Source organism: Ceratotherium simum, chromosome 16 (genome assembly GCF_057802395.1).
Source record: "Ceratotherium simum simum isolate JZ-2026a chromosome 16, ASM5780239v1, whole genome shotgun sequence".
Lineage (NCBI taxonomy): Eukaryota > Metazoa > Chordata > Mammalia > Perissodactyla > Rhinocerotidae > Ceratotherium > Ceratotherium simum.
Genome location: NC_141915.1, coordinates 13,773,267 through 13,798,624, shown reverse-complemented (window position 1 = coordinate 13,798,624; position 25,358 = coordinate 13,773,267). Strand labels below are relative to the sequence as shown.

General features: G+C 47.1%; 3 protein-coding genes across 3 annotated transcripts in view; 1 reads left to right on the top strand and 2 right to left on the bottom strand.

The window, feature by feature from the left end:
• Positions 1 to 3,518, bottom strand: part of ZZEF1 (zinc finger ZZ-type and EF-hand domain containing 1) — a 128,082-nt gene extending 124,564 nt beyond the window's left edge. The window contains exon 1 of the mRNA XM_014789663.2: positions 2,433 to 3,518. Coding sequence (XP_014645149.2) covers positions 2,433 to 2,786 — 354 coding nt within the window. The 5' untranslated portion in view covers positions 2,787 to 3,518. The remainder of the gene's footprint in view (positions 1 to 2,432) is intronic.
• Positions 2,683 to 20,969, top strand: CYB5D2 (cytochrome b5 domain containing 2). Its single transcript, XM_004433258.3, has 4 exons — positions 2,683 to 3,618; positions 7,991 to 8,131; positions 12,743 to 12,929; positions 15,230 to 20,969. The coding sequence occupies exons 1-4, from the start codon at positions 3,369 to 3,371 to the stop codon at positions 15,444 to 15,446; spliced, it is 795 nt and encodes a 264-aa protein (XP_004433315.1). The 5' UTR covers positions 2,683 to 3,368; the 3' UTR covers positions 15,447 to 20,969.
• The window catches only part of ANKFY1 (ankyrin repeat and FYVE domain containing 1), a 92,533-nt gene continuing 88,144 nt past the window's right edge, over positions 20,970 to 25,358 (bottom strand). The window contains exon 25 of the mRNA XM_014789661.2: positions 20,970 to 25,070. Coding sequence (XP_014645147.1) covers positions 24,938 to 25,070 — 133 coding nt within the window. The 3' untranslated portion in view covers positions 20,970 to 24,937. The remainder of the gene's footprint in view (positions 25,071 to 25,358) is intronic.

Sequence of the window (25,358 nt, the reverse complement as noted above, 5' to 3'; positions counted from 1 at the left end):
CCATGAAATAAGGATCGTTCCTAGTCCCCCTTGCAGCTAAGTGTGGCCATGTGACTGGGTTTGGGCCAATGGGATGTGAGCCATGCTCCTAAGAGAGGAGGCGTGGCCCTCTCCTTCCCTTTTCCCTTTCCTGCTGGTTGCACTGTGGGAAGTGACAGCTGAAGGAGGCATTTGGATCAGCAAGTGGAAGGCGCCCGTGGAGGATGACAGCACAAGACGGATAGAGCCAGGTTTCTGACGACTGTGAAACTGCCATATCAAGCCTGGACTGCCTACCTGGACTGTTACAAAAGAAGCTTTATTGTTTAAAACACTGAGGTGCTGGATTTTCTGCCCCTTGAAGCAGTTTTGTCTAACCGTAATACATCATATCATCCTTCCAGATTCTCCATTCTCTGCACTTTGGACTTGCGCATGCGATTCCCTCTGCCTGAAACACTGACACCTTCTGCTCTTTGTCTGCTTTCACCCTTCAAATCCAAATGTTACTTTCTCAGGTAAGTCTTCCTTGACTCCCTAGAGGAGGTTAAATACTCTTGCTATGTTTTTCCTTAGGCTTTCCCTTGGATAATACTCATCACACCTATAATTGCTGGGTTAATGTGAGTCTCTTTCAGCACCACATACTCTGTAAGAGCAAGTATCTGCTTCGTTTACTGTCATCCAAGTGCTTGGCACTCAGTATACACCCAAAAAATATTTGCTCAATGAATGAATGAATAATGTCACAGTCCTTGAGTGATTTCTGGCCCACACCTCAAGCACTTCTTGATCTTACATTATAGTACTCCTTTAAACTCTACCTGTAGCTCTATTCCTGTCAGACACTCTCACAATGGAAACACTATTTCTCTCCATTCTCTTTTGGACAATTCCAAAATGTGTCAACTCCTTCAACAGATCTGCATAGCTCTTTTTGGCACTGCTTCATCTTCTCATAATACTCCTAGGACTAGAGTGGAATGTATTATGTGTACTCTTAAAATTAAAAAAAAAAAAAAAACGGAGACCCATCACTAACTAATATGACCAACGTTTTCAAGAGTTGGGATGCCTTACAGGTATTTTTTTTAAAGGAAAATGTAAGAACCACATTATTTGAATCCTGGCCATGTACAGAAAAACATTCTTAAAATATTTTAGAAGCCTCTGGTTTTAGAATGTACATGACTCTTTAATGGCATTATAAGTACTGTCACTTTACTGCTTGATGTACTCACCCTTCGTTGACACTAAAGATTCTACATGGCTTACTCATTTTCACAAATTAAGCACCTGTTTCTTTTTTTTTTTTAAAGATTTTATTTATTTTATTTTTTCCCCCCAAAGCCCCAGTGGATAGTTGTATGTCATAGCTGCACATCCTTCTAGTTGCTGTATGTGGGACTCGGCCCCAGGATGAACGGAGAAGCGGTGCCTCGGTGCGCGCCCGGGATCCGAACCCGGGCCGCCAGCATCGGAGCGCGCGCACTTAACCACCAAGCCACGGGGCCGGCCCAAGCACCTGTTTCTTATAACATTGTGCAGTTAAAGAAATAGGGTCCCAAAAGGAGGTAGTGGGACATAAGACAAACAAACAAATATCAAGAGATCTGAGTGATAGTCTCAGTTTTGCCAATGATTCACCGGGTGACCCTGGATCAGTTCTCTTCTTAACTCTAAAATGTTCAGTACAGATAATTCCTTAGATCCCTTCCAAGGAGAACATTTTGTTACCATATCAATTTGCTGTTAATGATTTAATAGAGATGACGGTGATTATGCCAAAAACTGTATAATTACAAGCATTTACAGGAAACCTGGTATTTGCCTATCAGTTTTAGGTTCTATGGAGGTATTTTTTAAATAAGTCTAAAATATGGTTCTTCAAGGATCTAAAAACAAATGTGTATTTTGGAAAAGCTAGTTTTTGCAGGATGAGAATGGCTTTTAGAATGTGAGTTTTTCCAGAATATGTTATTCTCCTCCCACATCTGTTACGCGCCCACACTGGATTCAGAAGGTGCTCTGCAAAAACCCACTTGCCAGTAAAACAGAATGGTTTTCACTGCCACTCCCTTGATCCCTACACCTCTTTTCCCTTAAACTGCTCTGGAGCCTGATAAGGAAACTCCAGAGAGCAAATGATACAGAGTCAGGCAACTACCAAATGTCTGTACTACAACATGCAAAGACATCTAGGCTTGTCTAGTTCTTCAGAGTAAGGACGGCCTAGTCTAGGCTTTCCACACCTCTAATAAAGATTCAAGCGATTCGTAACCGCCTGCCGGAGTGAACACGCTGGAAGCGCCCCAAGTAGGTCCCTGCACCCCCACGCTCCCATTCTTGGAACCTGTGGACCCTATGGGTTCCTGCGTGGCCTCTCCAAAGACACCGCCCACCTCTTCACGCCCTTGACCGCCCTGCCCCCGCCGTCGCCAGCCAACTCTGACCTCCTCGAACTGCTCGCCCGAGCAGCCGGCGCCGCGAGCCTCCAGCAGCTCCCGGAACTGCTCCAGGGTGACGGACTCTTCGCCGCGGCCCAGCCGCTCTTCCAGCCAGCGCAACAGCGCGCCGTGATGCCTAGACACCAGAGACTCGAAGGGCGGAGCGGGCCGCAGCGCAGCCGCCGCCTCTCGCAGCCGGGCTGGCTCCAGCAGCGCCGCGGCAGGCGGCAGCGCCGGGGCCGCGGCGCCCGGGCCGGGGATCGTGCCCGAATCCGCGACCCAGTCCTGGTGCGGGCCCCAGCCCTCGCCCCCGGCAGCTGCCGCTTCGTCTTCACTGCTGTGACTCGAAGCGTTCCCCATGGGGTCTCTGTCTCGGGCGCCCGGCTCTGCAGCCGCCGCCGCCTCCCCGCCTCGACCTGTCAACCTCCGACGGCACCCGGCGGGCGGGGACAGGGAGGGGACGCCGGCGGCGGCTGTGGCTTCCGGCTTCCTCGCCGTCAAGTGAGGACTGTTGTCGCAAAGGCGCCGTCAAGCGGCCTCTACCAGCTGTCGTGAGACAGCCAGCGGAGGACACCCTCAGTAAACGGTGGAGGCCTGATTTCCAAGAGAGTGCGTCTGTCATGACGTCTACGTCATCCCGGAGCCTCCTTTGCCACCATCTTTGTTGGGGGCGGACAACGTGCAATCCAAGAAGGCCTTTCGCTGTTCAGTTTCTCGGTATCCCTCCACGTTCAATAGCTATGCTGAAAAAGCGTGAGAACGAGTCGGAGCCAGGGAGTGAACTTTTCGCCAAAGACTTTTTTCTGTCAATCCTCTGTTGTCCCCTTAATCACAGGCAGCCATAGAGTGTCGCGCCGGTGACGTCGCGGTGGTGTTTCCGCCATCTTGGTTGTGGACAGAGAGGCGGCAACTTCGGAAGAGCAGAGGGGTGCGACCGGATCGATGCTGAGGCTCGGCGGACGTGGGCTCTTGCTGGGCCTGGCCGCAGCGGCGGCGGCGGTCATGGCAGCACGGCTCATGGGCTGGTGGAGTCCCCGCGCTGGCCTTCGCCTTTTCATCTCCGAGGAGCTGGCCCGCTACCGCGGCGGCCCTGGGGACCCGGGCCTGTACTTGGCGTTGCTCGGCCGCGTCTACGATGTGTCCTCTGGCCGGAGGCACTACGAGCCTGGGGCCCACTATAGCGGCTTCGCAGGTATTAGCGAGACGGCTCACGCCTTTTCCGGCTCCGACGCGGGCCTGTAGCCGCCTGCGCGTCGTTCGTTCGTTCGTTCATTCATTCATTCATTCATCTGCTTTTTTCCTCCCCACATTCATCCGAGTAGTGTGGGGACTGGGCTCAGCTGCACCATCCTTCTGGTCGGTTTGACTCTGGCAGAGTATGGCCATCTGTTACCGGCCTCTACCCTCCCTGTCGTTCCCCACCGCTTTTCGTGACTTAGGTTCCAGAAACACGTCTCCTGCCTCTCTTGATAGTTACCCATCACCCACCAGTAGACGCCCCCGATACCTGCTTGTGCCAGACTGCATGGGTCTCAGGGCACAGAGATGAATGAGATCCTGTTCCTGCCCTCAGAGTTCCCCTACTGATTCCAATCATCTCTTCAGTATGTCCCCATCTGAAGTAACCTCTCCCCCCCCCAAACACCCCCCAACTCCAGGTTTCCCTGGAAATAGTCGTTCTGGCTTCTAGTACAGATGCATTTGTGTGTCTTTCCTAAAAAAGATTATGAGGTTAGAGCGCAGGGAAGGAGTCTGTTCACCTTTACAGTCCTTCAGTACTTAGAACAGAGCTGTGTGTATGTTAGGCCTCAAAGAACGTTTAAGTGAAGTTTGCTCTGCTGTCCCTGTTTTACAGCTGAGGGGACTGATGGATGTGATTTGCCTAAACCCCTGACAGCTAAGCACTGATGGGACCTGCACCAGGACCACCAGCCTATTTGAGAGAGAGTGCCTTACCAGCCCAGAGGAATCACCAACGCCCAGATTAAAAAAGAAAAAACAAATGCAAGCAAGTTTAACGCCAGTGACGAGGCTGATATTAAATAAGCATTTTCCACTTGTCATTATCTTAGGGGAATCAGAAAGCTGCCTCTGGTACTTAAATACAAGTCACTTCCCTGTCTCTAGGGAGAACTTCAGAAACAGAAGCATTGACAGAGAAGGTATTAAGTTTAGTTGGTGTTGCCACGCTCTTCTACGAGTCCAGCGGGGAAGGGACGTCTTACGCAGGGCTACACAGTGAGTTAGAAACAGAGCTGGGACTGAAATCAAGGGTTTTGTTTACCTGCCAGGTGAGGGCACTCTGTCAGGGCTGTATGCACAAGTGTGAGCAGAAAACCCTCCATTTCTGACGTGATTTTTCTTTCGCAATGTGCTTTACTGCCTACTGAGTTGTTCGTGCCCAATATTCATTCAACATCCATTTATTGACCGCTCCCATGTAGACTGCCTTGTGCTAGGTGCTGAGGATTCAGAGACTATAACATGTTCCCCACCACCCACACAGTCTAGTAGGGAAGCAGAGATGTTCATTTATTCATTTGTTCATTCAGTCAATATTTTTATTATTTTTTATTAAGATATAATTCACATAATATAAAATCCACCCTTTTAAAGTGTACAGGGCCAGCCCCGTGGCTTAGTGGTTAAGTACGCGCGCTCCGCTGCTGGCAGCCCGGGTTCGGATCCCGGGCGCGCACCAACGCACCGCTTCTCCAGCCATGCTGAGGCCGCGTCCCACATACAGCAACTAGAAGGAAGTGCAGCTATGACATACAACTATCTACTGGGGCTTTGGGGAAAAAAATAAATAAAATTATAAATAAATAAATAAAATGTAAATTCAGTGGTTTTTAATAGAGTCAGAAAGTTGTGCAAACATCACCACTATCTAATTCCAGAACATTTTTATCACCCCAAAAAGAAACCCCATATCCATTAGCAGTCACTCCCCATTCCCTACGTCCTTAGCCCCTGGCAACCACTATCTACTTTCTGTCTTTAAAGATTTGCCTATTCTGGGCATTTCATAGAAACGGAATCATATATGCAGTCTTTTCTGTCTGGTTTCTTTCACTTAGCATAATGTTTTCAAGGTTCATCCATGGTGTATCAGCATGTACACCATTCCTTTTTAAGGCCAAATAATATTTCATTGTATAGATATACCACATTTTTTTATCTGTTCATCATTTGTTGGACATTTGGATGTTTCTACTTTTTGCCTATTAAGAATAATGCTGCTGTGAACATTTGTGTACAAGTTTTTGTATGGACATATTATGTTTTCAGTTCTCTTGAGTATATGCTTAAGAGTGGAATTGCTGGGTCATGTGGTAACTCTACGTTTAACTTTTTGAGAAATTGCCAAATTATTTTCTAAAGTAGCTGCACCATTGTACATTCCTGCCATCCATGTATTAGAGTTCCAACTTCTCCACATCTTCACCAAACTCCTGTTGTCTTTTATTTTTGTCTTTTTGGTTATAGCCTTTTTAGTGGGTTTGAAGTGGTATCTCATTGTGGTTTTGATTATTTGCATTTCCCTAACAACTAATGATGTTGAACATCTTTTCATGTGCTTGTTGACCATTTGTACATCCTCCTTGGAGAAATGTGTTTTCAGATCCTTTGTCCATTTTTCAATTGGGTTGTTTTTCTATTTATTGTTGAGTTGTGAGAGTTCTTTATGTATTCTGGATACTAGACTCTTATCAGATATATGATTTGCAAATATTTTCTCCCATTCTATAGGTTATCTTTTCATTTTCTTGATAGTGTCCTTTAATGCACAAAATTTTGATCAAGTCCAATTTATTTTATTTTTTTGGTTGCTTGTGCTTTTGGTGTTCTATCTAAGAAACCATTGCCTAATCAAAGGTCACAAAGATTTACACCTATGTTTTCTAAGAGTTTTACAGTTTTAGCTCATACATTCAGGTCATTGATCTATTTTGAGTTAATTTTATCTATGGTGTGAGGTAGGGATCCAATTTCATTCTTTTGCATGTGGCTATTCAGTTGTCCAAGCACCATTTGTTGAAAAGATTATTCTTTCCCTCATTGAATTGTCTTGGCACCCTTATTGAAAATCAGTTGGCTGTAAACGTATGGGTTTCATTCAGTCAATATTATCAAGAATTTACTAAAGATCAGGCACTACCAGACACTGCAGAATCAATAGTAAAGGAGTTTGGTGTGTTCTCTTCCCTGATAACACTTGCAGACTAATAGGAAAGATAGACATTAAATAGTTATCACATAAACAATGAGTTATTTTTGTAACGAATGACAAAAGCAAAACATACTGGTGTTACCAGAGGTCTTAACCTAGTGGGGGAGGGGAGGAGAGGAGAGAGGAAGGGAGCATACTGGCAAGGTGAGGTTGGTGGCAGCTGGTGCAGGCCCTGAATGGCATGGTAAGGAATTTGGACGTTATCATAGAGCAAAAGGAAGCCACTGATGATTTTTAAGCAAGAGAATGACATGATCAATTTGTGTTTAAAATATCAGTCTAGGGCCGGCCCCGTGGCTTAGCGGTTAAGTGCTCGCGCTCCGCTGCTGGCGGCCCGGGTTCGGATCCCGGGCGAGCACCGACGCACCGCTTCTCCGGCCATGCTGAGGCCGCGTCCCATATACAGCAACTAGAATGGATGTGCAACTACGACATACAACTATCTACTGGGGCTTTGGGGGAAAAATAAATAAATAAAATCTTTAAAAAAAAAAAAAAATATCAGTCTAAGTGTTTATGGAAAATAGATTAGTGAGGAAGGAATGAATGTAGGGAGACCTACTAGGGGTTTACTGTAGTAGTTCAGATGAGAGATGATGGCAGCCTGGGCTTGCTTAGTGGTAGATGGAGAAACGTAGACTGATACAAAAACTATGTAGGAAGAAATTATAGGACTTGGGGACTGATTGGATGTGAGGGATGAAAGAGATGTCAAGGACTGCATTTCTGGATTGAACAACTGGTTGATATTTACTGAGATAGGCAATACTAGAATAGATGCAGGTTTCCTGGGGCTGGAGGTGCTGATGACCATTAGTTCAGTGTGGACATTTTGAACTTGTGATATCTGTAAAACATCTAAGTGATGTTGAGTAGACAATTGGATATACAGGTCTGGAGCTCAAGAGAAGTCTAAGCTAAAGATACAAACTGGCACCTTTGGCATAGAGGTGGTATTTGAAACCATGGGACTGGATGAGATTGTCAAGTGGAGCGTGTGGATGGAGTAGAGAAGGTGGAAAAGAACTGATCCCTGAGGCTGGTAGAAAATGAGCTAGAGAGGTAGGAGGAAAATCAGGAGTGGAGTGTCATGGGAGCCAAGGGATGTGGTCAGCTGTGGGAAACGTTGCTGAAAGTAAATGAAAGAATGTGATAGATGCCAAAATGTGTGTCCAAGATCCAGAGTGTCTGTCACAGAGGAGGGGGGATTAGCTGTGTTTGGGAGTGGGGAGTGGGGGTTTTCAGGAGATGTTTTTCAGAAAACAGATTCTTGAGTTGGTACAGTGTCAGTGATTTACAAGTTAATCTACTGAAAACCTCTCTCCTGCAGGCCGAGACGCATCCAGAGCGTTTGTGACCGGCGACTACTCTGAAGCAGGCCTTGTGGATGATGTATCTGACTTGTCATTTTCTGAGATGCTGACACTTCAGAATTGGCTTTCATTCTATGAGAAGAATTATGAATTTGTTGGTAGGTATTCCACAGGTCATTTCCACAGATTTCATTTAGTTGTCTTGCAATTTTTTAAGGGGCTAGAATTCTTTGCGGATTGGACTCAAGGTTAAAATCTGAAAAATACCCATTCATTTTTCACCTTAAACTCTGGTTGTGGGGCCAGCCCAGTGGCGTGGTGGTTAAGTTCACACACTCTGCTTCGGTGGCCCGGGGTTTGGAGGTTCGGATCCTGGGTGCAGACCTATGCACCGCTTGTCAAGCCATGCTGTGGCAGCGTCCCACATATAAAGCAGAGGAAGATGGGCGTGGATGTTAGCCCAGGGCCAATCTTCCTCAGCAAAAAAAGGAGGATTGGCAACAGATGTTAGCTCAGGGCTAATCTTCCTCACCAAAAAAAAAAAAAAAAATACAAACCTCTGGTTGTTAGTGTGGCAGTGAGTCCCAGAAGGAAATGGCTGGGGCACTGGTTTTCCTCACTCTTAATCTTGGGATAGAATCGCCTGGCCATTTGCTTGGGCCTCTGTTACCCCAAAACCAATGGTTGCCTGTGCCACCCTTGAATGACCAGCTCCAGGAGGACAGCTTTCCTGTCTCGCTGTGTTCCAGGCATCTGGCTTCAGCACAGTCAGGAAGGCTTGAAGCCTAAGTTTGTGTGCTGTTTTGACAAATACCCTTTTATTTTGTCCTCTAAGGAGAAAAACATTAGCCTGTGTCCTGAATTAGCCTGAATGAATTGTCTCCTGGGTGAAGTTATGCTAATCAAATATTTGTTAAAGCCAGTTGTGTAGGGCACTGCCCTTACTACTTACTGGTGGTATGTGAGGAGACTCCCCTTTTAAATGGGAAGACACCGCACGGTGTCCTAAAGAAATGTTAGACACTAAACACCCCTCTGGGATGGTCGGGGCCCTTTTTTCCATATGCTGCAGCCCTGACCTCTCACTGGAGCCCCACTTGGACACGGCTAACTTCCTAAGGAACATCAGTGTCACTTCACCATTTGAACAAGTCTAAATTGGAAGAGCTCTTTCTCTGCCCCTAATGCCTCTGAATGTCTGCTTCTGTCATTACTACTTGTGTTACCTTTTCTGAGAACTGGACATTTTTACTAACTCCTCTGCTCCCTCCACATCCAACTGGCCAAGGCTTTTTTCATAATATCTAAAATTCTTTCTGTTTCCAATCCCCACCACCACCATTGTTGGTCCTTGTCATACCAGCCTACAGCACGCCCTTCTTTGTTTTCACCCAGTCTGCCCCACGTCATTCGTGAGACCAACACCATGTCTGCCATTGAAGGAACTGACCTGTATCCATCTGCCCTTCAGAAGGCTTGGTTCTCCCTTTTTCCCTTGAGGTTGCCAAACCAAGGTTGAAACATTACTGAGTTACTAAGGGAAAGAAAACTCAACACTAAAGAATAAGAATGAGTCCTGTGAGTGGGCAGAGGATGCCAGACCAAACATGTCACACTGATATTTGGGGAGCAAACTTGTGTGTTTGCTGAGATAAGTGAGCTCGTCTTGTTTGAACAGTGTTAATGGGTGTGTGTGTGGTGGGGGGCGAGGGGCATATGGTCAGAAATGCTTCAGAGGGATTTTAGTTAAAGTCAGGATATAGTTGAATACGGTAGTCTCCAGCTTATCCGCAGGGGATACGTTCCAAGACCCCCAATGGATTCCTGAAATCGCGGATAGTACTGAACCCTATATATACACTATGTTTTTTCCTATACATATGTATTTGAGGTGCGACAGCAAAACTAGCATGAATTTCTTTTTCCTTCTTCACTATTTCATGGAGAGAAGATTTGTTCCTACTGTAGATCTTAGCAACCTCAGCATATGATTTTTTTCTTTCCTTATTAAGTCAAGAAGTTTCACCTTTTCATTTAAAGGAAGCATTTTACGTCTTCTCTTTGGCATATCTGAATTGCTAGCCTCACTGCTCTTGTGCTTTGGGGCCATTATTAAGTAAAATATGGGTGACTTGAACATAAGCACTGCGATACCTCAACAGTGGATCTGATAACTGATGGCTACTAAGTGACTAACAGGCGGGTAGCGTGTACAGCATGGATACACTGGACAAAAGGATGATTCACATCAGGGGTGGGACGGATTGGGATGGCGTGAGATTTCATCACACTACTCAGAACAGCATTCATAAAACTTATGAATGGTTTATTTCTGGAATTTTCCATTTAATATTTTCAGACTGTGGTTGACCGCAGGTAACTGAAACTACAGAAAGCAAAACCACAGATGAAGGGGAACTACTGTATGTACTATAGGTAAGCTATGGTCTGGCTTCAAAGGAACCAGGGGTGAGTTGAGTGCAGTTCCTGCCCTCTGTTAGCTCATTCTATAGGAGGGGGGCTGTGTTAGTTTCTTTCTGGGCACCAGAAACTCTCAGGACATGTCACAGGATTAAGGTTTATTACATGGGTGCACCCTGACGTGAAAACAACCAGGAAGCCATCTTGGCAGCCACGTGGCCAGGCCTCAAGGGAAAAAGAGATGTCTTTTCTTGTGTTCTGGATATAGCATTGGCTTGGAGACCCAGCCAACAGTGACCACCATTCTCATGACATAGCTTCTGCAACTCTTTCTCTGTTGCCTCTACTACTGCCCTCTCTTTGAGTCTGACATCTAAAACCCACCAAGACAGGCTTGTCACCATGCACACAGAGACCCTCTATAGGAGTCAGTTTTGTGCCAGGCCAACTCACAGACTGTAGGCCTGAGATGAGGGCCCTGATCCCTTCATTCGTTCTAATGAGCATGTAAAATGAATGCTCTATACTAAGCTGTTTTGAGTGCTGGGGCCTCGCTGGTGGGGAGAGATACATCATAAACAAGTAAAGAAACCAGACAATTCCAGATAGGGCTATGAATCAGGGGTGTGTGGCACCTTTAGAGCAGATGGTCAGGGGAGGCCTCTTGGCGGAGAGGACAGGTAAGCTGAGACCTGGAAGGTGAGGAGGAGCCAGCCATACTGAGTTCTAGGAAATGAGTTTTTCAGGCTGAGGGGACAGTAGTGCTGGCGTGGGGAGCAGCTAAGCTTGGTCAAGGAATAGAAAGGATGCCGAAGTGCTGGAGCCTAATGAGGGAGGGGATGGCTTGAGAAGAAGCCTAAGAAGCAAACAGAAGTCAGATGGTTGTAGAGTCTTGGAGGCCTTGATAAGAAGTGTGTATTTTATCCACACGCTTTAGGAAGCCATTGAGGGTTCAAACCAGGGATGGAGGTGACGTGATATGATTCAGCTTTTTAAAAGATGCCCCCAGCTTCTTTGTGGAGACAGAAGTGTAGGAAGGCATGAGCTGAGGTAGAGAGACCAGTTGAGAGGCTACTGTTGTAATCCATGGTTTGGGGTAGGGTGGGAGAAGTGGAAATGGAAAGGAATGGACAGAGTCACGGTGTTTCTTAAAGGTTGGACTGACAAGATTTGCTAATGGATTAGCCGTGAACACAGGGAAGTGTACAGGTGGATGTGAAGGAGTCTGCGAGAGCCAGGCTCCTGATCCAGATGACACAGGCCCAAGTGACATAAAGAGAACTGGAAAAGTCAGGATAGGGAATTGGCTGTGAGAGGATGGACTGAATCTGAGACGCACTGAACGGAAGTGCCACTGGAACATGAGTTAGTCAGTTCTCGGGGACTGAGTAGGTGGACAGACACAGCTGGGGCAGGTATGCGCTGCTGCCTTCACCCACTTGATCAAACCTAGAGGTGTTTCTGCTGCTTCTCTTGCCCTCTGACAGGTGCTGCCTGTGAAGGCCACTTGCACTCCGTACTTGGAGATGAAAGTCCCTGCACCTAAGGAAGACTGATCCCTTTTTGGCTCTGGCTTGTAGGCTCATTGACCACTTGCTGGCTGCTGCCACACCTTAGACCTTTAAACATTCTGGCGGGGATTCTAAACTAAAACCAGTTTCCACTCAGTATGTCCACTGAAGGACTGAGCCAGAAGAGAATGGTGGAGGAGAGCATGAGCTTGGGGCCAGACCCACTTACTAGTTCCACAGACTACCCCCAGTTATTCAATCTCCAGGCTCTCTCCTATGAATATGGGAGCACTGATTTCTCTCTCATAGGGTTGGGTATGAGGATTAACGAAATATTGGTAAAGTGCTAGCACCTGACACTGAGTAAATGCTCAATAAGTGACATATTTATAGTTAATATAAGACAAAATAATTCATGTTGGGAGGAATTGAGCCACAAAAATGTTACCCAATAAGCCATTCATTCGTCAAACACTTACTGAGTGCCCACTGTGTGCCCCAAGCACGGTGGAACATCAATAAATGAATTGCACATGGTTCCCCTCTCAGGGAACTGATGTCTCCAAGTGAGAAAGATTTTATAACTTCCATACTGGAGGACTCCACAACCAGAGAGGGGTGCTTCTATCTGAAGTCTTGTAAGATGTTGAGAGACATTGGGATAGAAGGTACCACAAGTCCCCCCAGTATGAGTTCTTGATAAGCGGGCACCCAGCAGGCTACTGTAGAGCCCTGAAGTCAGAAACCCTGGGAACCTGAGCTTTACTACAACCGTGTCAGAAGCTAAGCCTCTCTTCTCCCACTGTTCCTCTGACATCAGCTTTCCTGTCACCACAGGAAGGGTGATAGGAAGGTTCTACGGAGAGGATGGGCTGCCTACCCCAGAACTGACCCACGTAGAGGCCATGATCACCAAAGGCTTGGAGGCCAGTAAACAGGAACTGAAAGAGAAGCAGAAGTTTCCACCGTGCAATGCCGAGTGGAGATCAACCAGGGGCAGCCGGTTCTGGTGTTCCCCAAACAGGTAAACAGGCTTCTGCTCCCGTCTGCCTCTCTCCCACATCAGGCGTCTAGGTCATCCTGTCCATGTTATTCAGTGAAGCAATAAATCGTGAACCCAAGGGAACTTCTTCCAAATACATGTACTCTGAGATAGGGATTCTTAACTTTGGCTACATGTTAGAATCTTCTGGGGAATTTAAAAAATTACTGTTGGTGGGACCTCACTCCAGACAACTGGATGAGAATATTAGGGTTGAGATCTGTGCATCTCTCTCTCTTTTTTTTTTTTAATTCCCCAGAGACCCTGCTGGAGAAACCCTGGGCTGGGAACAAGAAGGCACAAGTGCCATTTCTTGCTTGCTTTGGCCTGTTCATCCATCCAAGGGCCTGTTTCCTATTTGTCAGCACAAATCTCTCCTGCCTACAGGACAGGGGGATGGGGAGGTGGGAAGGGCACATGCAGTGATGGTCTGGGGTGCTGTCCTAGAAACACTGCATGTCCTGAGTAATTCCAGGAAGTTCGGGCTAGATGGAGAAGTCCTTCCCTGTAGGAATAAGGTGAGGTGAGCCAGATTAGAACAGATGCCACAGGGCTTATTCCAGGTTGGTTTGGGGAAGCTGGAGAAAAAAATGTTTTTCCTGCTTTAATCATCAGGCCAGCCTGGACTCAAATGCAGCTCAAGTCCCTCAAATCTCCTTTAGCTCTGGTAAGGGCAAAAAAGAAGCCAGAAGCTGGACAACCCCCCATCCACCCAGCCTCAAGGGCCTCAAAGTAAGAGCCCAGCTCTCACTGAGAGGGGCAGGAAAACCTGCTGTAACTAACAGGAAAAGGGCCACTCCCCTAAGGCTAAGCTGTGTAGACCCACCATCTTCTGAAGGGAGAGGCCAGCAAACAGCCAAAGCCGCCAGCTTTCTCTAGGCCTGGCCACTGTATCCATCACATGTCCTCTGCCTCAATTCAGGGTAACAGGGGCAAAGGTGGCTGGAAGGAAAGCCCCTTCTCTCCTGGCCCCAAATTTTGAAGAGACACAGCTTGTCCAGTGTCGTTGTGTTTCCAGAAAGAAGGGGTTATGATAACCAGGCTTGCCTACTTCAGGGGGAGGAGCTAGGACAAAGGTGGGCGTTGCTGGGACACAAGGCTGAATGCAGGTGACCTCAGAGAGCACTGGTCCTCCATAGGAGGGTACCTAGAGGCCTGTGTGCCTTTGGATGCTTGACTTGGCTCCCTTGGAGAGCCTGCCTCCCCCTCCCTTACCCACAGCTCAACTCCCTGCCTCTCAAACCTGTCTTTGTAACTCCTTCTTGCTTTCATGACTGAGTTGTTTGGGCTGGGCCTTCCCCACAGAGCTCTTCCAGACCCACCCAGTGAGTTTGGCCCTATCTCTGTACCTCCGCCCAGTTCGCTGTGTTCTACTCACATGTACGTATCTCCTTTTAGAGTGGGAGAAACGAGTCCTAAGACTGGGTGTGGAGCAAGGATCACTGATAATGGGATGGATGGCTGGAAGGAGGGAGGGAGGGAGGCATTTCAGTGCCCTGACAGCCTTATTCTTGGGAAAGCTACAAGTGGGAAGGTTTCTAACTGGGTGGCAGAGTTTCTCTGCCCCCATATGGGGCATCAATTCCAAGAGTCTCATTTTCCTTTTGCAAGGCCTGTGAGTCCATGGGAGACTGAACTCAGTACCCTAAGATGAGTGACGACCCTGCCCAGGATAGGAGGTTGCTCAGGCTATGGTGGGCCAGAGCTTGACCCTCCATCTCTGAAGCCTGGCAACATCAAGGACTGGGCTTGCGCAAGGGAAAGGACAGCTGCAACTACCCCTGTGCCAAGGGCCTCTCAGAGAAGGCTGACCCATCGGGCCTTGGGTTGTTGCCTCGGTTTCCCACCCCACCCAAGTGTCCCAGACCCCAAGATCAAGATGCAACCCTGCATGGGGACGTAGTGGGGAAGGGAAAAGAGAATCAGACCCAGACACTGCTTTTGAGAAGCTCACAGGCCAGTGGGGGAAAGCCTTTCACAGGTGTTATCACCAATGCAGGGAAGTGGTGCTGCCTCCTAGGAGGGCACAGGGCATGGGCCAGGGGAGCACAGTGAAAGGACGATGGACTCCGCCTCGGCAGGCGAGGCCAGAGGAAGTTAGGAGACAGGGTGAAGGTTCGGGGGCTGAGCCCTGCAGACCACTGCCTTGGGAAAATGCCAAGATGGGAAGTGGAGTGGCTTCTACTTTTCACAAGGCCTAGCTCACTGCTTCCTCCCCTCACCTTCCCAGAAAGACTCATGAGTTCATGCTTATAAGAAGTCCTCTTTCCTTCTATCCTTAGTGGAGGTGTGAGCAGAGACTGGATTGGCGTCCCCAGGAAGCTGTATAGGCCAGGTGCCAAGGAACCCCGCTGCGTGTGTGTGAGAACAACTGGCCCCCCTAGTGACCAGACAATGGACAACCCTACACACAGAAATCGTGGGGACTTGGACCACCCCAACTTGGGAGAATACACAGGCTGCCCACCCCTAGCCATCACATGCTCCTTCCCACTCTAAGCTGATGCCCTATATGTTTTTTGTGTGTGTGAGGAAGACTAGCCATGAGCTAACATCCGATGCCAGTCCTCCTCTTTTTGCTGAGAAAGATAAGCCCTAGGCTAACATCTGTGCCCATCTTCCTATACTTTATATGGGACGCCGCCACAGCATGGCTTGACAAGTGGTGAGTCGGTCCGCCGCACCCAGGATCCGAACCCCAGGCTGCCGAAGCAGAGGGCGCGAACTTAACCGCTGCGCCACCGGGCCGGCCCCTGATGCCTTATATGTTGATAACACACAGAGAACCCTGCCTAGAACCCTAAGAGGCCCTTGACTCATGTGCCCTAGGATGGCTCCTGACATAAAACGAGAGCCTGGTGGGACTCTGGCCATACTCTGCAAATGTGGCTAATGCCCCCTCACCATGGGCTTACCATTCTGTGACTGAGGCCAGAGCTTGGCAACCTGCCTAGTACTGGTCAGCCTGTTTTTGTCACTATTCCCCTAGATCCACTTGCCATCCTTCTTCAGAGCCCTCAGATATTAAAGGGCACAAATATGACCAACTCAAAACTAACTGGGCAGACAAGCAAAAGGGCTCTGAGCTCTGACAGCTTCATTCCCACAGACTCCCAGGCTGCCTGGATCACCTCCCAATCTGGTCAGGGCATCAAGGGCACTGGCCCTTGAGGGACATGTCCCTTTACAACTCAGAAACAAAAGCCGTATAAATTAACAGCATCAACAGAACTCTGTTCCACGTTCCCTACTCGCTAAACTTGTGACCCTTGACTTTTACAACCTTTCTTATATGTAAGACCTCAACCCTAAGGCGAACTTGAATCTACAACCAAAAGCCACACTGAGTTGTTGGGCCGACAGAGTGAGAGGTGACGATAAATAGGAGAGGCTAATTCTGGAAATGGAAAAGCTTTTGCTTACATGGATCCAGCAAATCCAGATGCCTCTGAACAAAGCAACAATTTAAAGCAAGGATATTATTTCTCTTTTAAACACTTAAAATGGGGTGTGGTGTGTTTTCAGAGAGAGAAGTCTGCATTTTGAGTGAAAGGTAGTTTCACAGCTCTAACAAGATAACTGGTTAATGCAACATCGAAGTTTGGGCAAGGCTGCAAATGTCAGTACAAACAGCCTCGGCTTAAGGGTGCTGGGCTTGCAACATTTCCAGTGCATCCCATGTCCAAGGTCACCTGTAATCTCCTACACTGGACAAACTGCATACCCATCACCTCTTGGATTCTTAACTATTTGGAGGGCAAGGAGTGTTCCTACTTTACAGATAAGGAAATGAAGACTGGAGCTGTTACAGGTTCATGGTCTTTCCTCATCTGAGCCTTCACCTCAACTCCTTTTCCTAATCCCCTCAACTCTTATTCTAAACATTGTCTATCCTTCTTCCTTTCTCTCTTTTTTTCTCTCCTTTATCATTCATCTCACTAGATAGCTTTCCAGACTGACTGGGAAATGGAGGCTGCCTCTCCTTCACTTGCAAGACTCGTAGCTCACTGCCCCGTGGCCACAGCTGTTCCTTACACCTTGACTCTGCTCTTGACGCCTTTTGCCACCCCAGGATCTTCCTCATCTGCCCTTCTTATACCTTTGACCTCTCCCTGCCCCCCGCTTCCCCCGACGTAAGCATTAAACAGCTCACTTCCCTCACATCATAAAGACACGCTCTCCCTCAACACCGCAGTCTTCTGGAGCACCGTGTCTACTTCCTGTCACAGCTAAGTTTTCTGAAAACGCTGTGTGTACTCACTATCTTGGCTCCTCAGCCCCCATTTATTGTGCAACACAGTCGCCTGGCATCTGCCCTTCTCTGCTCAACAGCAGGATAAATTCTGTATTGGCAAATCCCATGGCCACATTCAGTTATTACCTACCTGGGCCTGTCACATTTGAGGGCCTCCATAAAACCCTCCTTCAGCTTTTCCCTGGTTTCCCTTTTTTCCCTCAGGCCATTCCTTCTCAGTCTCCTTGAAAGCCTCCTCTCCTCCTTGAACTCCTTCCCACTAGCTCTTCTCACTCCTACTTCAGCTGCCACTTAAGACTGCCAAATCTGTATCCAGTCCAGGCGGTTTTCCTGGGCATTTCTGTGGGCACCTGAAGCTCTACATTTCTGGCATTCTATCTTCATCTTCTCCCTCGTGATTCTTCTAGTTCCCCTGCTGATGGTTCCGCCATCACTGTCTACACCCAGTCACACCAAGTAAGAATCCTGGCAGTCATCCACAACTCCTTCCTCTCGTGTTCCCCTCCTCCCATCCAATCTCCAAGTCCTGGCAGTTCTACCTCCTCAGTTCTCTCCTTGCCATTCCCTCTTGTCTATTCCCAGTACTCCTCCTCTGGTTTAGGCTGTCATTTCTCACCCAGATTACTGCAGGAATCGAACTGCGCTCCCTCCTTCCAGTCCATCCTCCACACTGCTGCTTTCTTGATGATCAGGGCATTCCCCATTTAAACCTCTTCAGTGGCTCCCCATATCTATAAGGGTCAAGTGCTAACTCTTCAGCAGCGTGGCACACAAGACCCTTCTATGCTCCATCTCCTCTTAGCGTCTGTATCTCTTCCACCAGCTCCCACATGCGCCGTCTTCTCGCTGCATAATTATGCCTACAATGCCTTCAGCCAGGCTGTCCCTTCTGCCTGGAAGGGCACCTCTTCCTCCACCCAATGTGTCCACCTCTTATCTCTTCAGAACTCAGCCCAATCAGCACCTCTTGGGAGCCTTCATTAACCACCGGTCTGCCAGTTGGATACAGATGCACTTTCCCCTTGGCTTCCTTAACACCGTGTTCACTTTCTAAAATAACAAAGATCAGTGTTTTGTAACCACGAATTTCCTGTCAGCGTCTTGCACTGGACTGCAGACTGAGGACAGGGACCAAGGGGTACTCAGCTTTGTACCCCCATATCCACTGTACCTGGCACATGGTAAGTGTGCAGAGTTAGCTCTTATTTTGGAGATGAGGCAACCAAGGCCCAAAGAAGAACACAAAGCAATGGAGCTGAGCCTCGAGCCCGAGTTTCTTGTCCTGACCCAGGGCTATGTCAACTCCCCCATAGTTCAGTGTGTCTCTGCCCTCCCTCGGGCAGGAGCAAAGAGAAAGAGAGCAGAAATGAGGACCTTCTTCCGAGCTCCACTCAGCCCCTAACTCAGCGCCTGAGGCTTCCCTGAAACTGGAAGCAGCCCTCAACTCCAAGCTAACTGGGAACCAGTCACTGCCACTGCTCTGGTCCTCCTTAGTCATTCAACAAATATTTAGCAAGCACCCGTGTGCCATGGGGCAGGGGATGGGAGGAAGGTGAGGCTCTGGACCTCAAGGAGCTTACAGTATGGCAGAGGAAAGCCCTGGTTAGAGCACCCAGAGGCCATTCCCGGGGTAGAGTGGAGGCCAGGTCCAGAGATGTTCAGACCTTTCCAAAAACAAACTGAAAAAGAAAAGGAACAAAACAAGGCACACTTAAGAGTTACCCCAGCCAAGTATGGACTTGGGAGGCACCTAGAGGTACCTAATCTCTCACTGATGTGAGACCCCTGAACTCCAGGGCATACTGTAGGACACACCCAGCCAGCCCCAGCAGGTTGCTCACTGCCTTGTTTAATGAGAATTCATCTCCTCTTTGATGCCAACCTCTTACTTTATAGTAAAGAGTCTCCTCATGTCAGGGCAGTGGGTGAATCTTCAAAGGATTCAGCAAGAATAGGTTTCATGGTCATTTTAATGGTCTGAAGGGCTCAGCCATGAGAAGCTAGTGGTTCCTGGAGAAAAACCTCTTCTTTCTCCCTCGAGTATAGGTGGCTCTGGGCATAACTATGGAGGAAGAAAGCAGTTCTTCTCTGATGGAAGTCACAGAAAGTTCAGCTGGGATAGTTAGAACTTGCTGGCAGGGGGAAATGAAGAAAACTACTATGTGTTGGGCAACAATGCTGGGCAGGAGCTTTATCTCTTCTCGTTTAACCTCTATGCCAGTCTTGAGAGAGTCTCATTTTATGGTCCAGAATGGGGGCCTAAACATCCTCCTCCACATCTTCTAATGGTTACAACAGACACTGTACGACAGAGCTGAGCTTGGATCCCAAGTCTGCTCTGCCCTACATAGTAGTGTGCAGTGTTAAAGCAAAGGCCGGGCAGCTGCTCTCCAACATGCTGAAGGAAACTGTAACATCTGCCTTTTCATTCTGAGATTTCAGTTTTCTATAAACACAGAACTAAAAGTGAAGAGCCCGGGATTTTTTGGTCACAGCTCAGCCACCACATGGCTGGATAGCAAAGGGAGCCATATCAGACCATCACCCCCATCCCTTGCTTGCTTAGCTCCAGGACAAGCTATGATCTGAAAGATAGACCCTATGGACAGCTTGGAGATGTATCTGTTCGTTCAGAAATCTGTGGTGCCCCTCAGAGGAGGATGACCCTGGGCTGAACCCCTACCCTTGAGAGTACTTCCTACTGCCAAAGTCCCCAGATTCCTGCAAGTAGGCAGCAGACATTGCCCCCATTAGCCCTCAGGAAGGGGCTCTTGGCATGCACATCAGAATCTGTGTACTTGCATGAGAGTAAGGACATATTACTGATCACCTTCCTTAAGGCAACCCTGTGAGCTAGGAAGGACCATGGTCACTCCCATTTATAGATATAGAAACTAAGGCACAGAAATTATGAAACTTGCCCAATACTGTCAGTTAATCAATGACAAGACAGAACTAAACCCAAGTGCTCTTCCCTGGCTGGGCAAAAATGTGAGTTGGTGCATTCCTGGTTCCTGTTTGTACTCACAATATTATGACATATTATGACCAGTGTTCACCTCAAGGACGGCTATTAGGACTACTTGGGATTGTTACGTCGAAGCACTGAACAGTGCCTATTAATTATGAGAAAAGCCACCAGAGAGTGGGCTCTATCACCACAGCTGGTCTGAACTGGGGGTAAGCAAAATGGAAGATAGGTAAAGAAAGGGAATATGTTTGTTAGTTCAAGAGTGTGAGGGCCAGGTGAACTACTAGATTTGCACGATTTGTACAGGGGCTTTATGGACCACCAGATTTTCATTTGCAAGCCCCTGAAACCTTCCTTAGTCTTCTCTGACACCCACAGTGCCAGTCCTCCCTTCAGACTGCAGCCAGCAGAAACCCGCCCCGGGCGGATCCTCTTGAGTTGCTCCTTAATAATGGAGTCCGAGAGGGAATTTCCAGGGTCTGTTGGAGAGCTTCTGTGGGGTCCAGTGACTGAGACTGTGCAGCTGTGATCATACGCATTGCCATGAGCTGGAATCTGGGCCAAGAGCACAGTAAATCCGGGCAGCTGGTCATTGTGCCTAAAAGAGCTACTTTTTGACTGCTGTCAACGTGTTTCCGAAAAGTGTTGGAAAGTCAAACTTTCCTAGAAGGTAGCTGTTAAAGAAATTTATTCACAGGTCAGGAGTTTTAAAAATTTGCTTGTTTGTTTTTAATGCTTATTGGTACTTCTGCATTAAAAGTAACTACAAATGTCTTATTAAAGTTTCCACTCTAAATGCACAATTTTACCTCATTTTATTATAAGGAATTGTTACAGAAAATGCAAATATCAGTATTTGAAAAATACATTCCATTACATGGACTCCAAAGAAACAATGCGGATAAGCGCCATGGTCCTATCTGATGCCATTGTCCCACACTGAGCATCACCCACAGTGGCTTGGAAGCCAAGGTGATCAACTCAAAATGTGTGCCTGCAGTTCCTGCCCAGCTGCTGCTCTTCCCCTGGGTGTCACATAAGTATGTCACGGTAACAGCCAACTCCACACATTTGCCAAAAAAGGACAAGTCATTAAGTCAAATAGTCTGCCAAATCAAGATTCCCTAGCTACAGAAAACCAATGTTGTCATCAGTTGTAACAGGTTAATATATTATTTATGCCACACAAAAAAGGAACTGTACAGGCAATGATCTTCCAAAGAAAGTCTTTAAGGCATCTATGATAACTTCCGGGAATTTAATAAGTGTTTAGTATCTTGTAAAACAATCAGCTTTTCACTAGAGTACTTCCATAAAATGAGAATGTGGCTTCCAAAATCCTTTAGGAAGTTGTTTGCCCTCTGCTTCCTCCTCTCCCCGGGTGGGGGTGGGGAGCTTTGGTGCTTCAGATTAGGGGGGGCTGGGCTAGCGAACCCCATGCCCAGTTCTTCTGGGGCTTGTCCTGAGGGATGCAACCCCAGGTCCTGAAGAAAGCTTGTTTCAGGAGCTCTCTCCCAGGCTCAAACCTGCAAGCTCCAGGTGAATCTGTCATGGAAGCGTTACATTTACTCGCTCATGCTACTGTCACCTGGGGAGTTAGTTTGCCTCTCAGGTCTAAGCATTACATAGTTCAATAGTGTTCTTTTTCTCCAGATAAAAGAATCCTAGATAGAAATCAAGGCTCTCCCGCTCCTAAGACTTTCCCTCCACTTCATGCCTACGGACAAGATTAACACAATACCATTCAATACAAGAGGTGGGGGACATGACTTGGGAGTGGTGGTGAACCCACAAGCATGCCAAGCTCCATGCAGGGACCCCATTCAGGGAGAAGAGTGAGGAAGCTGAATAGGGCAGTCAGAAGTGACTCAGGGCTCTGAGGTAGAGGACTGACGGTCACATGGACCCCACTCCTGGAGAGAATATGGCAGGTGAACTGAGCAGTCTAATCCAGCCACGACTAAATTGGCAATTGGGGTTGACAGTGCACAGGCAACAAACTCCAAATGGAACACATGTTCTAACACATCGTTCAGTGAGACATCACTAAGAAGATAACTGAAAGTTAAAAAGTCCTAAGTGTAGGCACTTACGTTTGTGGGAAATTCCTGTTAGAGGATCATAGCAAGTTACTTTTAGCCATTCGATTTACATATAGCACATGGTTTGTACCTTCCTCTTTAAAACAAAGACTGTTAAGAATATACTGTATAATAAATATGGTGATGAGCAAGAGGCAGTTAAAAAGCTAATTCAGCGTAACAATGCTGACTGATACAGCAAATTATATTTCAGTAAAATTTATTCTTCCTGCTCTACTCATTCACAACTGGCAACTTTCTGAATGAATAAAATTGAAGTTTTGCTACTAGTATTTAAGCTATGGATTAAAATTTAACAAGAACAGCTAGGCAGTTCTGTAGTCAAGTCTGACAGCTTGGAGAACACAAAGGGGACTGAGAGCTTGTGAAGTCCCACCCGGTAGCCACCACTCAAGGAACCTGCTGAGTGCAGCCCAGTAAGCATCAGCATGGGCAGGGAGATTTCCTAAGACTGTGGAAAGGTGCTTTCTCTAGATCTACAAGAACACACCCTGAAGCCAATGCAGAACTCACAAAATGTTCCCCCAATCCATGGCTGCTCAGTACCATAGCTATCCCTGGATTCTGAAGAAAGAGAAGCTTGACTCAACATATTTTAAACATGATTTTAAGTGCAATTAGAGGCAAGACTGTTATTGAAATTGGTATGGCAGGGCAGGGGCAGGACAGTCAGCCTCACACTTGATTGATTTCCCGTCCTCCTCTCTCCACCATGAATGTTAAAAGAACAAGTATAAAAGTACCAACCACCTCAATTCATATCTGAAGCATATTATCTTACTTTCCAATTAAAGAATCAAGCCACCTAACTAAAGCCCTACTTCCTCGTGGCCCTGTTCAGGCAACAGAAAATGGAAACTGACCACATGCCTTACATGGTCAAGTGTTTGCCAAGACTAGTTGTTTTTCTATAAAAATTCTATATGAAATACGTCACAGACTTTAGAGGACAAGGCAACTCTTCTAATTAATTTTTTCTTTTGAACACTGTACACAAGCTCATATTAACATGGGAAGCATATATATCTTATAAATCACAGAAATATTAAAAAAAAGTAGCACTCTGGTTTATCAGCTCATTTTACACACACATTTAGGCAACAGAATGTATAAATCTACAGCAACGTAGAGGACATACCACTATCCAAAAGAAACAAACAAAAAAACAGGCTCTTGCAAAAAAATATTTAGTCCCTTTTACACATGTATCCATATTTCATTAATGCAAATAAAATGTAGTGGTTATTAAATGTCTGAAAAAAATCAGCATGTATGATTGAGACTGTTAATCTCCGAGTATAACTGTACACACATGTTGCTCATCTCAGAGTTGTTTTTTTTTTTTCCAAGGCAGTGGTAGAAGTTTCTCTTTAAATGTGCATTTTTAAAAAACTGGCCAAACCTTCAAAAGAAAAGTTTAACACCTCAGGGTTAAGCTATATACTAGCAGCGACTATGGCCCAATAAGCTGTGGGGGCCTCATTCAGCACACAAGCCAGAGCCTTCCAAAACAGGGTCACACACGCTTGGCCAGGGCCTTTGGCTGTTGGCTCTTATGGGGCAGGGCAAGCTATACAGACCTGGGACCAGGGACCAACAGCACTCACAGCATAACTAGGGAAGGGTCCAGCAAGAAGCACTCATGTCAAGGAGATGGCACAGCCTGAGGCTGGGATTCCCCTTCTCATCACTTGGCCTGTGTGACTCTCTTGCTCCAAGTGACACTCTGCAGGGGTTTTTCTTTTAAGACTTCGTGTGAGGTCAGGCCCAGTCCAAGCTGATCATTAGAATCATTGATGCATGGATGTGTGAGGATATTTTTGAATATGGATTTTTAAATTGGAATCACCAATAATGCAGCTATATAAAAAGTGCAGCACAATCAAAGTGCATTTCCTCCACCACTCCCTAGTGGCAGAGGGACCGAGGACTCCACAGACGGGACACAGCTAGATGAGAGAATGAGATGGCTGCTGGGAGGTGTCAAGCTGCCAGACTGCACCCCTGACACCTGAGGAGCATGAATACTGGTAAAGCTTTCAGTTGTTAAGGCCACGATTTTTTAGCTCTCATCTTTGAACCCTGTTTAGAAAGATTTCACCTTTTTTAAAGGGGTAGCTCACTAAAAATACAGCTTAGCTTTTCAAAAAAAAAAGACTTCAGGGCAAGAGGATCCTATCATCTTTATGAAAACACTGTGCAGAAGTCCATAGCCACTTACCCTAGAGCAAAGCCAGCTCTCATGGAGCAGCCAGACGCCAGCTTCCTACTGTTAGGTTCTGCCTAGTAAGTCCGCCCAGGCAGGAAGACTTCATGAATGCTCTGAGATGGACACTAAGCTACTGGAAGGGAAAATGGTTTTCGAAGTGTCCTTCTATGTTGCTAGCAGAATGCGGTTTAATTCCTATTACATTTACAACTTAGGCTAAATGGCCTGGTCCAATTAGTGAGACATCTAATGAACTCAATCACAGTCCGACACGCTGACAATCATACAGAATCATTTGAAATGGCATCTGTCACACCATGGTCCTTAACTGTTCCAGTCTATTGCTGCAGGAAGACGAATGCCAGCTCCTGCTCTGGGTGGGGTCAGGCTGGTGAGCAGAGCAGCTGCTGGGGAGGTGACTGGAGACGTGGCCTGGACCCTCCTGTGGGCTCACTAAGAGACCCCACCCAAAGTCAGTACATCAAAGCAAATGTTGCAAACTCGCACAGGCTTGTTCAGATCAAACTTTATAATAGGAATCTCCTTGGTCGAGCATTTATGGCAAAGAAGACGTCCGCAGTGACGACTGTGGATGCAAAGAAAGGAAGCGTGAGAGTGGTGCTAAAGAGCGGACTGCTTCCAGTGCTTGAGGACAGCCACAGCAGCGCCCTTGGCAGACAAGGCAAGCCCACGAGCAGAACTCTGTGGTCAGCTCTGCCCCTTGCCAGCCAAGTTACTCCAATGCATGTATAATTTATAGTCCATGAAAACAAAATTCTAGCCAATAATTAAGTTAAAGTGATACTGCAGAAGGCTCTTTCTTTAAAGATCAAGAGGAGCTCAGCAGTAGCCATAGAACTGTCTCATTTTAATG